The 13,301-nt window shown below is 41.1% G+C and overlaps 1 protein-coding gene across 8 annotated transcripts in view; it reads right to left on the bottom strand.

Annotated features, from left to right (window-relative positions):
- The window catches only part of PTPRG (protein tyrosine phosphatase receptor type G), a 717,838-nt gene that overhangs the window by 125,684 nt on the left and 578,853 nt on the right, over positions 1-13,301 (bottom strand). For 4 of the 8 annotated variants that reach the window (XM_020804984.3, XM_020804986.3, XM_020804985.3 and 1 more), the window contains exon 12: positions 12,043-12,946. In XM_020804984.3, the coding sequence (XP_020660643.3) occupies positions 12,043-12,946 (904 nt within the window). The remainder of the gene's footprint in view (positions 1-12,042; positions 12,947-13,301) is intronic. The other 4 variants (XM_020804987.3, XM_020804988.3, XM_078388816.1 and 1 more) reach the window with 1 other exon arrangement.

The following is a 13,301-nucleotide window of genomic DNA, read 5'->3' as shown; positions in this document are numbered from 1 at the left end:
CCCAAAGGACCTCCGTCTTGTCCAGATTCAGCTTCAGTCCATTCTCCTGCATCCAAATTTCAGATTTTAATCTACCAAAATTCCAAGACTTTTCTCTCTCACAGTTATACTAGTATTAAATAATTATTAATAATGGTATTAACTAAATATACTTTGCACCCCATCATCCAAGTCATTACTAAAAATGTTGAAGAGCACCGGGCCCAGGACTGAGGCTTACCTTTTCCCAGACTGAGAATTTCAAATATCCCAGTTTGCAAAAATGTGAAGAAATCAGCCATTTTACACTTAGAACAAATTTATATTCCATAGCCTGTAGAGATAATTTTAAATGACTTTTTAAAAATTAAGGCTTTGAAATTATATGGTAATTGGCTTTTAAGATAAATGGGCTTTTTTCTTAAGAGGTTTTATATTTAGTGGAAATTATTGAAGCTTTTTGTAGTCATTAAAGTCTTGCAGTATTGCTATTTAGGCTTGTAACTTGTGGTTCTTCAAAGGTCTTGTGTGGCTCTTGCTATGATCATAAACCCCATTAAGAAGTCTCATTCAGTTCAATGAATATACTGTATACTATTTCAAGCATATACTGTACGTGCAGGACAGAAGCCTTAGAAATTCATGACCTAATGAATGTGTGCTTACAAACTGGCACAAATCTTCAAACCTAGATGCGTGCCCATCTCTAGTACCAGTCTTTAAGCCATGAGCAGGGGATATTTGCCCTTCAGTGCCTCATCAACCTTAATTCACAGGATTATGTGAACTGCAGTCCGATAACACCTGAAGGACTACAAATCCTTTTTCCTAGTTTAAGCTAAGGATAAAGTCTGCCAGTGTAAGGACAGCCACACTCTTGTTTCTCTGTATCTAGGGATGACGGTAAAATCCTGGGGGGTTAGCTTGCTGGATAGCTTAGTGAGTTGGAGTATCTGGTTGCAGAGTCAGGGGTTGGGAGTGTCATGAGATGGTTTATGTGGTTTAAATCATGTACTGAAGATGGGATATGTAATAGTGAACAATGTAAAGATGGATTCCATTTTGTTTCTCTGTATAAATGATTTCTGCATGCTGACAGTGGATTGTTGAGAAAAGGATGGGAATGTTTTTCTGAAGGCCTGAGGGACACATTCCTAGATAAGAAGTATGGACCTTGTTGTGGCGTGGTTACAGACATGCTGAAACACCTGTTACCCATGGGAAGAGAATGAAGCAGAGAAGAGAGAAGATAAAGAGAGACTGTTTACCTGACATCATGCCGTGATTGGATGACAGCGTGAGAGTGGAGATAAGGGATGTGACAGCGAAGCTTGAAAAAGGAACTTTTTACTATGGACAATATTCATTCATTCATTCATTCATTCATTCATTCATTCGTTCGTTCGTTCGTTCGTTCGTTCGTTCGTTCACATTCTTACCTTTATACATACTTAAATGCATCCATTCTTTCCTGGATTCTTTCCTATGAATTATCTTTTTGGACTATTTTGAAAACTTAGTTTTTCTAGGTCTGTTTGCCTGCTGCTCAGTGCGGGTGAAAGACAAGGGAGAGATGTAGGGAATTTTAGAAGAAGGGGGGCTTTTGCCTTCCCTTAAATAGCTTTTTACATATTTTTATGGATTTTTAGATTTTTTGTATTTTTGTATTTTAATAGAATTATTGCCTCATTTCTATTTTGTAACTGAATCTTGAAAATGATTATTTGCTTGCTTATGCATCAAACTGACTTTATTTTGTGAATTTCTATATTTTTCTTAATAAAATAATAATTATAAAAATCAATTGGTCTCTTGAACAGTGAAACTGTCTTAGATTACCCTGAGGGGGAGTTATAAGGCCACATTTGCTACATTGAGTCCTAATATAATGGAGCTAAGTATGTCTACTGACTACAAAGCTCATGTAATTTACTCTTTTAGTTTTCTATGGTGGCAGAGGTGTTATTTTTAGGGCAGACTTGTAAGCGGGAGCTTTGCTGCAGGCCTTTGCTGGTGTTCCAGGACTCAACCCGGCTACATAAGGGTGCACAAGCTTCTAATTACTCTCTGTCCGACCGATCAAGCATCCTTTAGGGGAGCTGGTCCTGACAGGGAGTCCAGTCCCTAACTGTGTCAGTCTGTGTAGCCTTGGGCAAGTTGCATAGTCCCAAGAGCATGCCCGGAAGAAGGCACTGGAGAACCACTTCTGAGCATACCTACATAGAACTGGGGGTGTGCCATTCAGATTGCTAGGACTCCAATTCCTAGAATCCTCCAAGCATTTCCCAGGCAGAATTTGGGGAATTCCAGTTCATAAAGCAAGAGCTTGAGAACCTGTATTTTCTTCTCCTGAAGCAAAGCCTAGCTTTCCGAGGCTGCATTCTCTGCCTATATTTTTCTGCAACAATGCTTCCTATGAGGAAGCTGAAGTTGGGAGTTTTATTTACAGCGTTGCATGCTGTCTGTAGTCTGAGTGACTTGAGAGGCTTTTCCAGGCTGGGGTGATTTGTCTATCTATCCAGCATTAACCAGTGATTCCTTTCAGCTTTTGAAATTGAAAGAGAGCTGTTTGGTTGGTTGCTATTAGGTGTGCAGTAAAGAAAGCAGTATACACAATTCTGTAATTTCAAAGCAACTGTAAATAAACTTTTTTTAAAAAATTCTTTCTCCTACAATGGTCTCTGAGTGAGTTACTTAGACTTTAAGTGCTGATTAATGAGCAAGGAGTGGACTCTGTGGAACTCACAGCTATTCTCCTTTATGGATCTGTGGTACTTCTGCTAAGTAGCAAAAAGACAATTTTGTCAGAAATTCAAAAACTCTGCAAAAGCTACCACATTATGTCATAGTTCTTCAGGAGGCAGCCTCTGCAGAGTCAAAAAGGCAAAGGAGGCTACAATGCCCAGGAATCCAAACAGCTCGTCTGTACTTACAAAAACCCAATAGCGGTCACTGTAAGTCAGAATTGATTTGACAGCAGACAATTATTATTTATTTGTCCCAGAGATTGCACTAAGGGGGAGCATGCATGCATCTTGTTTAATAATGAAAACTAAAAACGCAAAGTTATTGACACCATCTGTTAAGTGTTGAGAGAGATAATGTTTACACTTTGTAATAACAGAATATATGAGCCCGGTTGGTCATTATTTGTCTGCCCTGAAAGAAAGTGCTTCTTCATCTAGTGCATAATTAACACGGGGACTTCGCCGGCACAAAAGACACTGACGACAGCCCTTATTTGAACTGAAGAAGTGACGGAGAATGGATCCATCAATGAAGACTTCCTCTATGTATTAGTTACATTTAATTCCCTCTTTTCTTCAGTAAGCTTAAGGCAGCAATGCATAGCTTTCCTTCACCCCACTCCATCCTGACAGCCACTCTTTCAAGCTAAGAGACAGTGGCTTGCCAATGAGTGCCTTCCATGGCTCATTGCGGCCCCGAACCTGATTCTTTCAAGTCCACGTCCAATGGTCTAACTCCTAGACAGGCGGTGGTGGGGAACATGTTGCCTGTGGGTTGCCTGTAGCCCCCCAGGGACCCCAATGAGGTCTCAGCATAGGTGCCCCTAGTTTTTAAAATATGTCTGAAGGGGGAATCAGGAAATTCCTTTGTGTCTTCTAGGAGGAGTAGGACAATGTTCCTATTTTATTGGGGCCTCCAGCACCCCTGGTCCCTCACGTTCATAACAACAACAAAAAACGGTTGGCTTCTAGGAGACAAACTAGGTTTTTTTTTCCCCTGCAGCAGTGCCTATTTTTGAAAATTTTGAGGTGGGGGTCATGAGATTAGGTATTATCCCCCAGGATCCAGGAACAGACATGTGCTGCCCACAGATTTCTGGAGATTGCCCACCACTCCCTATATTATAGGACCTCCATGTTCAGAAGCAGTACTTTTAGTGAACATAATTTGCTAAGCAGAAGAACTTTAAAATATCACAGTCTTTGGGTCCTGCTTCTGAGCTTCAGAGACGCATCTGCTTTAACCACTGCCAGGAACTGCCAGAATGCTAGATCTTTTGGTCTGATCCAAAGCTGTTCTCATATCAGGACAGCAGCAATAGAACAGAAGGAAGCATGTTAAGTTTAAGACTTTAGTCAAGAAGGATAGCTTGCAGAAAAGTAAGGGCTAACTCTATATGATTCCAGGAGAACAGTCTCCAGGTTTGCTCACAAACTGCCCATGCTTTAGTGGCCACTGTTATTTATATATTGGAGAAAGGCTATGTTTGATCAACAGTTGGTTTGACTATGAATCTTGAAAAAGGAAGGAAGGAAAAGAAAGGGGAGCTGTGTGATAGTGGCATAAAAGAAATATGGAAGAAAGCATGAGAGCAGAACTGCCTGGGTCCTAGGACACCAGGCATGACAATTAATTTTTTAAAAGCAAATTGGAAGTATTTTAGTACAAACAGAAAAGGAAGATACAAAAGTACAAAACTGCCATCCCAACCAAAGTGGTTGGTGGTGCTTAGTGCCAGCAGCCATCCCCACCATGTCTAGGTTACCAACAAGGGTCCAAGCACTGAGAAGCCTATAAAAAGGTGGCCTGCTGAGTGATACTAAAGAAAATGTGTGCCAAGCAAAAAGATACAGAGAGTTCTAGTTCTCTGAACACCACCAACAAAAACAAGAAAAAACTCCAGCATTTCCCACCTTTCCATTTTAAACAGAGGCAACTCAGTAGCAATAGACAAATATAATCTATTTCCCCTGTAACTTTGCCCATTTTTGTAAAGGGTGAGGGAACTCCAGTTTTGCTATGAAATGCAAACACTTTCCAGTGGCATATGTCACTACCAAATTAATTCAGTTTGCCTTTTACTGGCTTGGAATTCATCCCAGCAGAGAAGGAAAATATATATATTGAGGTGCACAAAATATATATATAGTGTACATATGTAACATTACAGCAGATCTGCTGCAGGGAGTCCCACCTAACATGATCCCTGACACTCTGAAAACCATTTATCCACAAACGGAGATGTGCAGGAGCAATTGTTTCCCTGAAGGAAAAAAAAAACCTTTTCAGCTCTTTTCACCCCTTTTGGAATCTGGGCTAGTAGGAACGTCTGAGATAGTTCAGCATGCTTCGGCAAAAATATTACGAACAAAGGTTAAAATGGGAAGACATTAGACAAGCATATTAACCGAAGGCATTCTTGGCTGCCTGCGACAACCAGGTTTTTTCTCCATAAGTAACACCACTTGGTATAACAAGAGATAAATATGTGAAATAGCCATTTTGGGAAACATATACCTGCCCCCCCAAATCCTTTTCTATCATCACTTGATACTGCAGATACAACAATGTCAGGAACAAAGTTTATGTCTCATTTCCCCCCCCCCCCAATAACCAATATAGAAGATACAACAAAGTGTAATTTTCTCAGTGCAGTACAAAGAACATAAATTCACTTTGCCTGCGGGCACTCATTAAAGTATAAGAATATGAAACTCTTTGTGCTGATATAAATGGAATCAGTCTGTGTGGTTTCTAAGGCAAGGAAAGCCATTCACCCTAAGACTTGATGTTTGAGAGCTTTAAAACCCACCCATGTTGATGGGAGAAAATGTTTTGCTCATAGTAATACAATGGGGTACTGCAATATGTGGTCTTTTCCACTGAGGTAGCAGTTATTTTTCTCTTGTTATATACCTTACAGTGTCTGTTGTTGTTTTTCTGTTTGGACTGGCAACACTTTGTAGAAAAGTATCATATTGTGAGGACACAAATAATATTCTGACTTTTCCTTTTCTTTTTGTTTATTACATGCAAGTTTAGTAAGCAGCTATAGGCTTTATAAGCTGCAGTGCAAAATATTGAAGAAGCACAAAAAACTGTAACTTAATAAATGTTGCCACATATGGAGAAATGGGGTGGGTATGCAGATGCTTAATTATCCTGATGAGATTATCTTTGAAGGATTTTTACCACCTCAGGCTTGTTTCAAACATTTCCATAAAACTTAAATTCATTCTTAAATTCAGAAGGTATGATATTGTATGTACAGGATAAGTGAACGTGAACAGAGAAAAGCAAGAACTGCTGATAGTGAGTATGAGGGACGGTAAGGAAAGATATGGTGTTCCTAAGAGAGTCGGGATGCCCAGTAGTATTAACCTCTATACACTTTAGCAGTTTAGTAAGGTGGGCGGAATAAGGGACACGGTGGCGCTGCGGGTTAAACCGCAGAAGCCTCTGTGCTGCAAGGTCAGAAGACCAGCCATCGTAAGATCGAATCCACGCGACGGAATGAGCTCCCGTCACTTGTCCCAACTCCTGCCAAGCTAGCAGTTCTAAAGCATGTAAAAATGTGAGTAGATGAATAGGTACCACCTCGGTAGGAAGGTAACGGTGTTCCATGTCTAGTTGCACTGGCCACGTGACCACGGAAACAGTCTTCGGACAAATGCTGGCTCTACGGCTTGGAGATGGGGATGAGCACTGTGCTCTAGAGTTGGACATGACTGAACTAAATGTCAAGGGGAACCTTTACCTTTACCTTAAGATGGGTGGAATAGGGTTGAACCCACTGCTTGTGGAGACATGGCAATAACTCAGCTTCTGCTATGCAAGAAATATAGGATGTCCCTTTGTTTAAAACAAATCAAATGCATTTCAGATTTTTTTTTAATCCAAAGGAAATACACTCAATTTTAATGCTTACTTATTTGTGTCTTATGTTGTTAATATTGTTTTTGTTGTTTTTAGTGTTTTAAATAAGGCATTAAAGGGGTTATTTATTCTCTGCAAGTCAGAATGTTGGGGAAATAGTTTATGCATATTTAAACTTAGTATGTTTTAAAAGGGTTTCTGACTTTTCTGCTAAAAAAATAAGATGTTTTCAAAAGAGATGGAAATACAAGAAAAAGAAGGAATAAATAAGAGCAATGTATGAGCAACAGGTTCACTGTGATTTACTTTGTCCTGGAAAAAAACAATCTGCCCTCTGCTGGCCGAGAGACAACTATGGAATTATTTCTGTCTACTTCTCCATTACATGCAGTAACTCGTGTGGCATCTTCTACATTTACCTTCCACACAAAGCTATATAGGGTTTGGTTGTAAGCACAGATAATTTTGGCAACAGATTTATTGCTTTCCCATCTTCTGGAACTATGTCAACCACTGCCACCCATTCTCAGATATGGCATCAAGGGGTTCTGAGACCTGTTCAGTTCTAAAAACTCCTTGGGTGAAGATGGTCAGGAATTCAACCAGTACATTTTATTTTCTTGGAGAAAAGGAGAAGTCCCCACAGACTGGAGGAGGGCAAATGTTGTCCCCATCTTCAAAAATGGGAAAAAAAGACCAAAATAATTATCGCACAGTCAGCGTGACATCAATTCCCCAAAAAATTCTAGAGCAGATCATTAAACAATTTGTTATTACTAGAAAGCAATGCTGTCATCACTAAAAGTCAACATGGGTTTCTCAAAAACAAGTCATGCCAGACTAATCTGATCTCTTATTTTTATAGAGTTACAGGCTTGATAGATGAAGGGAATGCTGTGGATGTAGCATATCTTGATTTCAGTAAGGCCTTTGACAAAGTTCCCCATAATATTCTTGTAAGAAAGCTAGTAAAATGTGGGCTAGGCAGTGCTACCGTTCGGTGGATTTGCAATTGGTTGACTGACCGAACCCAAAGGGTGCTCACCAATGGCTTCTCTTCATCCTGGAGTGAGGTAATTAGTGGGGTGCCTCAGGGTTCTGTTCTGGGCCCTGTGCTATTCAACATCTTTATCAGTGACCTGGATGAAGGAATAGTGAGGATGCTAATTAAATTTGCAGATGACACCAAATTGGGAGGGGTTGCTAATTCCCCAGAGGACAGAATTAAAATTCAAAATGACCTTGACAGATTAGAGTCCTGGGCCAAAACTAACAAAATGAATTTCAACAGGGAGAAATGTAAGGTCCTACACCTAGGGGGGAAAAATGAACTGCACAGATATAGGATGGAAGACACCTGGCTAGACAGCAGTACCTGTGAAAGGGATCTAGGAGTCTTGGTAGACCACAAGTGGAACATGAATCAGCAGTGTGATGTGACTGCCAAGAAAGCCTATGCAATTCTTGGTTGCATCAATAGAAGTATAGCGTCTAGCAAGGGAAGTGATAGTACCACTTTATTCTACTTTGGTCAGATCTCACCTGGAGTATTCTATCCAGTTCTAGGCACCTCAATTCAAGACAGATGTTGACAACCTAGAATGTGTCCAGAGGAGGGTGACCAAAATGGTCAAAGGTCTGGAAGCCATGTCCTATGAGGAGCAGCTTAGGGAGCTGGGAATGTTTAGCCTTACAAAAAGAAGGTTAAAGAAGGGGACATGATAGCCATGTTTAAATATTTGAAGGGATGTCATGTTGAGGAAGGGACAGGTTTGTTTTCCATGGCTCCAGACACGAGGACAAGGAAGAACTTCCTGACAGTCAGAGCTGGTCGGCAGTGGAATATGCTGCCTCGGAGTGTGGTGGAGTCTCCTTCTTTGGAGGTTTTTAAGCAGAGGCTGGATGGCCATGAGTCAGGAGTGCTTTGATGGTGTTCCTGCATGGCAGGGGGTTGGACTCGATGGCCCCTGTGGGTCTCTTCCAGCTCGGTGATTCTATGATTCTATGATTTCAGGACACTCGGAAGAATGAGACCCTATTTGATTTTTCTCAAATGTAGCCATGAAATTATATAATTTGTTTTGAATGTCAGTTCTCACACATAAGCCAAGCATTCCATGCAGGTTTATCAGACAGCTGTTTTTAGCATCCTAACTAGAGTCATTATTTTATGTACGATGGTATGAAACTCTGGCATTTCAGCCACTCTTTTCAAATCTTCTGGTGAGAATGCTGTTAAAAGAAAGATATTGGACCCCAGAGGCAGTATTCTGTTTTCATATCCAAGTTTTTCCTAAACCCTTGGGGGGAATACCATCTGATCTTCTTGAATCATCCCCTTTTAAATCAATGAATTTGCTTCCAAATCTGTTCTGCAGATATTTCAACATGAAACTTTTTCTTCCAATTCATCAACCAAGAACAAAAGCTCAAGTGTTGGCTTCTCTTCTATACCCTATTTTGTGATGACAGATGCAAAGAACTCATCCTGTCATCACTGAGTATGCCCCTGACACTCTGGTGGTCCAGTCACTCTTCTCTTTGGTAGGGTTCCTCCCATTAATGTACTTGAAAAACAATGTTTGTTGTTGTTGCTTAATCATTAAGTCGTGTCCAACTCTTCGTGACTTCATGGACCAGAGCACACCAGGCCCTCCACTCCTCCACAGCCTCCCATAGTTTGGTCAAATGCATGTTAGTAGCTTCGATGACACTGTCGAACCATCTCATCCTCTGTCGTCCCCTTCTCCTCTTGCCTTCACACTTTCCCAACATCAGGGTCTTTTCCGGGGAGTCTTCTCTTCTCATGAGATGGCCAAAGTATTGGAGCCTCAGCTTCAGGATCTGTCCTTCCAGGGAGTACTCAGGGTTGATTTCCCTCAGAATGGATAGGTTTGATCTCCTTGCAGTCCAGGGGATTCTCAAGAGTCTCCTCCAGCACCACAATTCAAAAGCATCAATTCTTCGGTGTTCAGCCTTCCTTATGGTCCAGCACTCATTTCCATACATCACTACAGGAAAAACCATAGCTTTGGCTATGTGGACCTTTGTTGGCAAGATGATGTCTCTGCTTTTTAAGATGCTGTCTAGGTTTCTCATCGCTTTCCTCCCAAGAAGCAGGGGGCTTTTAATTTTGTGGCTGCTGTCACCATCTGCAATGATCACGGAGCTCAAGAAAATAAAATCTGTCACTACTGCCATATCTTCCCCTTTTATTTGCCAGGAGGTGATGGGACCAGTGGCTATGATCTTAGTTGTTTTGATGTTGAGCTTCAGACCATTTTTGGCGCTCTCCTCTTTCACACTCATTAAGAGGTTCTATAATTCCTCCTCACTTTCTGCCATCAGAGTGGTATCATCTGCATATCTGAGGTTACTGATATTTCTTACAGCAATCTTAATTCCATCTTGGGATTCCTCCAGTCCAGCCTTTCGCATTATGTATTCTGCGTATAAGTTAAATAAGCAGGGAGACAATATGCAGCCTTGTCGTACTCCTTTCCCAATTTGGAACCAATCAGTTGTTCCATATCCAGTTCTAACTGGTGCTTCCGGTCCCACATATAGGTTTCTCAGGAGATACATAAGGTGGTCAGGCACTCCCATTTCTTTAAGAACTTGTCATAGTTTGCTATGGTCCACACAGTCAAAGGCTTTTGCATAGTCAATGAAGCAGAAGTAGATGTTTTTCTGGAACTCTCTGGCTTTCTCCATAATCCAGCACATGTTAGCAATTTGGTCTCTAGTTCCTCTGCTCCATCAAAATTCAGCTTGTACTTCTGGGAGTTCTCGGTCCACATACTGCTGAAGTCTACCTTGGAGGATTTTGAGCATAACCTTGCTAGCGTGGGAAATGAGTGCAATTGTACGGTAGTTGGAACATTCTTTGGCACTGCCCTTCTTTGGGATTGGGATGTAGACTGATCTTTTCCAATCCTCTGGCCACTGCTGAGTTTTCCAAACTTGCTGGCATATTGAGTGTAGCACCTTAACAGCATCATCTTGTAAGATTTTAAGTAGTTCCACTGGAATGCCATCACCTCCACTGGCCTTGTTGTTTCTAAGGCTCACTTGACTTTGCTCTTCGGGATGTCTGGCTCAAGGTCAGCAATCACATTATTTGGGTTGTCTGGATCATCCAAATCTTCCTAGTATAATACCTCTGTGTATTCTTGCCCCCTCTTGATGTCTTCTGCTTCTGTGAGGTCCCTCCCATTTTTGTCCTTTATCATGTCCGTCTCTGCACAAAATGTTCCTTTCGTATCTCCAATTTTCTTGAACAGATCTCTGGTTTTTCCCTTTCTATTATGTTCCTCTATTTCTTTGCACTGTTCATTTAAGAAGGCCCTCTTGTCTCTCCTTGCTATTCTTTGGAAGTCTGCATTCAGTTTTCTGTAACTTTCCCTATCTCCCTTGCAATTTGTTTCCCTTCTCTTCGCTGGCATTTGTAAGGCCTTGTTGGACAGTCACTTTGCTTTCTTGCATTTCTTTTTCTTTGGGATGATTTTTGTTGCTGCCTCCTGTACAATGTTATGAGCCTCCATCCATAGGTCTTCATGAAAAGCAATACTACCTATTTAAAACTATTTTTGTCCCGCTGTACCTCGGAAACATACATTTTATTATACATGTGAGTCGCTCGTCATCAAACTCCTGTTGTTTATCCTACGTTGGATCACACTTGTTAAAGGACAATATTTTCTCTTTTATTGGCTTCTAGTTCATTTAGTTTGTATTTTTTTTACGTATGATTGCACCATGCACAGTTTAGTGTAAGCTAATACTGCTGTTTTTCTAAACAGAAATATGCCATCTGTCACGGTTTTACATCTTTAATACTTGTAATATAGTATTAAAGAAGGACAAGTACAATCCAAGCTTCTCTGCATGAACAACTCATAGATCTCACAGCATCGCCTCTCCCTCAAGAAAAATATAACACTAAACGGGCAATATAGTAAATAGCAAAGATAAAGTAAAGGAACTTTCAAATATGTCACTAGCAAATTTCATGAAAAAACATCCAGTCTTGCAGCTCTGTGATCAACAAACAAAATACTGAGTTGCATTATACACACAAATGCATATTATATAGGGTAGACATATGAGTAAAGTAGGATACAGAATACTGGCTTTGGCCTAAATCCAATTCCATTGAACCAATGAGATTCATGTAAGTGTTGACTTAAACTATTAAAACCAGGTGACATACGGCTGATATGAGCAACATTGCGAGATAGGAATGTTCATATTGACTGTTCATACAAGATGTGCAACAGGTCTATAAGAAAAGCATTAAGTAGAAAGACGATCCTACAATATTTCAGAAACAGATGATCAGCCTCTGTGACATTCTGATGTGATGAAAAAGCCTGACCCGCTTCCAGTCTCCTCTAACCCCACTCATCGCCCTCCCAGGTCCCCTGAAAAACAACTCACCTGGATTAATGGTAATAAATCTGTTATCTTTTGGTAAAGGTGTCACGGATGCTGTCTCTGGTCTCCTAGGAATTTCTTGAGTATATTGTTCGTTTGTGAAAGCTGGTGGCACTTGGGTGGAAGGGACTGTTTTGAAATGAGAGTCTGTTTCTGTAACTCCTTCTCTGCTGGGAGTCCTATCTGTTGGGATAATGTTTTCGCTCGGCTTGTGACCAGGTATGGTTTTATTCCCTCCCTCCTCCGTAGTTCTGTTGGGAGCAAGAGTTGTGTTTGTAACTTCGCTGTTATCCTCTACATCCGCGGCCTCGGTCACGGCACTTTTCTCTTTCTTTTCCGAATCCTTTTCCCTCTCTTCTTCATGCTCTCTTTCGCCATCCTCGCTTTCACTTTTCTCGTCCTTGTCTCCCTCCTCTGTGCCTTCGTTGTCTTTTGTGAGGGCGGAGTCACTGTCTGGTCCCGGAGAAGATAAAGCCTCAGTCGTGGCCACAACAGGCCTCGCCGACTGTTTACTGGCAGAAGCAGACGTTGGAAGACGAGTGGGCCAAACAGTGCTGGGAAAAGAGGAAATGCCACTACTACTAAACCCCAGGCCAGCGAGTAAGGTGCTAGTGACCACTGAGGCCACGGTTGCCTGACTCCCACTGGACGAAGGCCCCATTCCAGTTGCCATGGACACAAAGGAAAAAGGGAGGCCTGAGGAAGTCCAAGTGGAAGATCCAGAACTGATGGGAGCCATGTCGGCTGAAGGTGCCGGAGAAGCTGTAGGCTTGAAGAAATCACCAGGGGGAACAAGAGAAGAAAACACAGCAGAAAGAGCATCAGTAGAGGTACCTGACATGCTACCTCGGCTCTTTTTTCCTTTTGATTTCCTTTTCCTTCCAAACACTCCATTCTGCCCATTATTCTGTTTAAATAAGACAAGTACATTTAAACAATTGTAGTTAAATCTAGCTGGCAACAACACAGAGATTCACAAGACAACACAGAAGGCATAAAAACAGCTATAGTAGATTTGAAAGAGATGCATTTATACATTTCGTGGATTTCAGTAAATCTGCTGTAATTAGTCTTCACTGGCTTTAATTCATAGTTTTCTATCTTCCTATGAAAGGTTAAGTAAAGGGTAGCAGCGAATTTCACCATTTCTAGCATTAGCCCCCCCCATCCAAACCAGAACAATCTAGCAAACGTTAAGCCCTTGTAAATTTTATTAATTTCTGTGAGATTTAAACGATACATGCTCAAACCATTCCATTGGA

The sequence above is a fragment of the Pogona vitticeps genome, chromosome 2, assembly GCF_051106095.1.
Source record: "Pogona vitticeps strain Pit_001003342236 chromosome 2, PviZW2.1, whole genome shotgun sequence".
NCBI classification, from domain to species: Eukaryota; Metazoa; Chordata; class Lepidosauria; order Squamata; family Agamidae; genus Pogona; species Pogona vitticeps.
The sequence above is the reverse complement of the archived record's forward strand: the minus strand, read 5'-3'. Positions and strand labels throughout refer to the sequence as shown.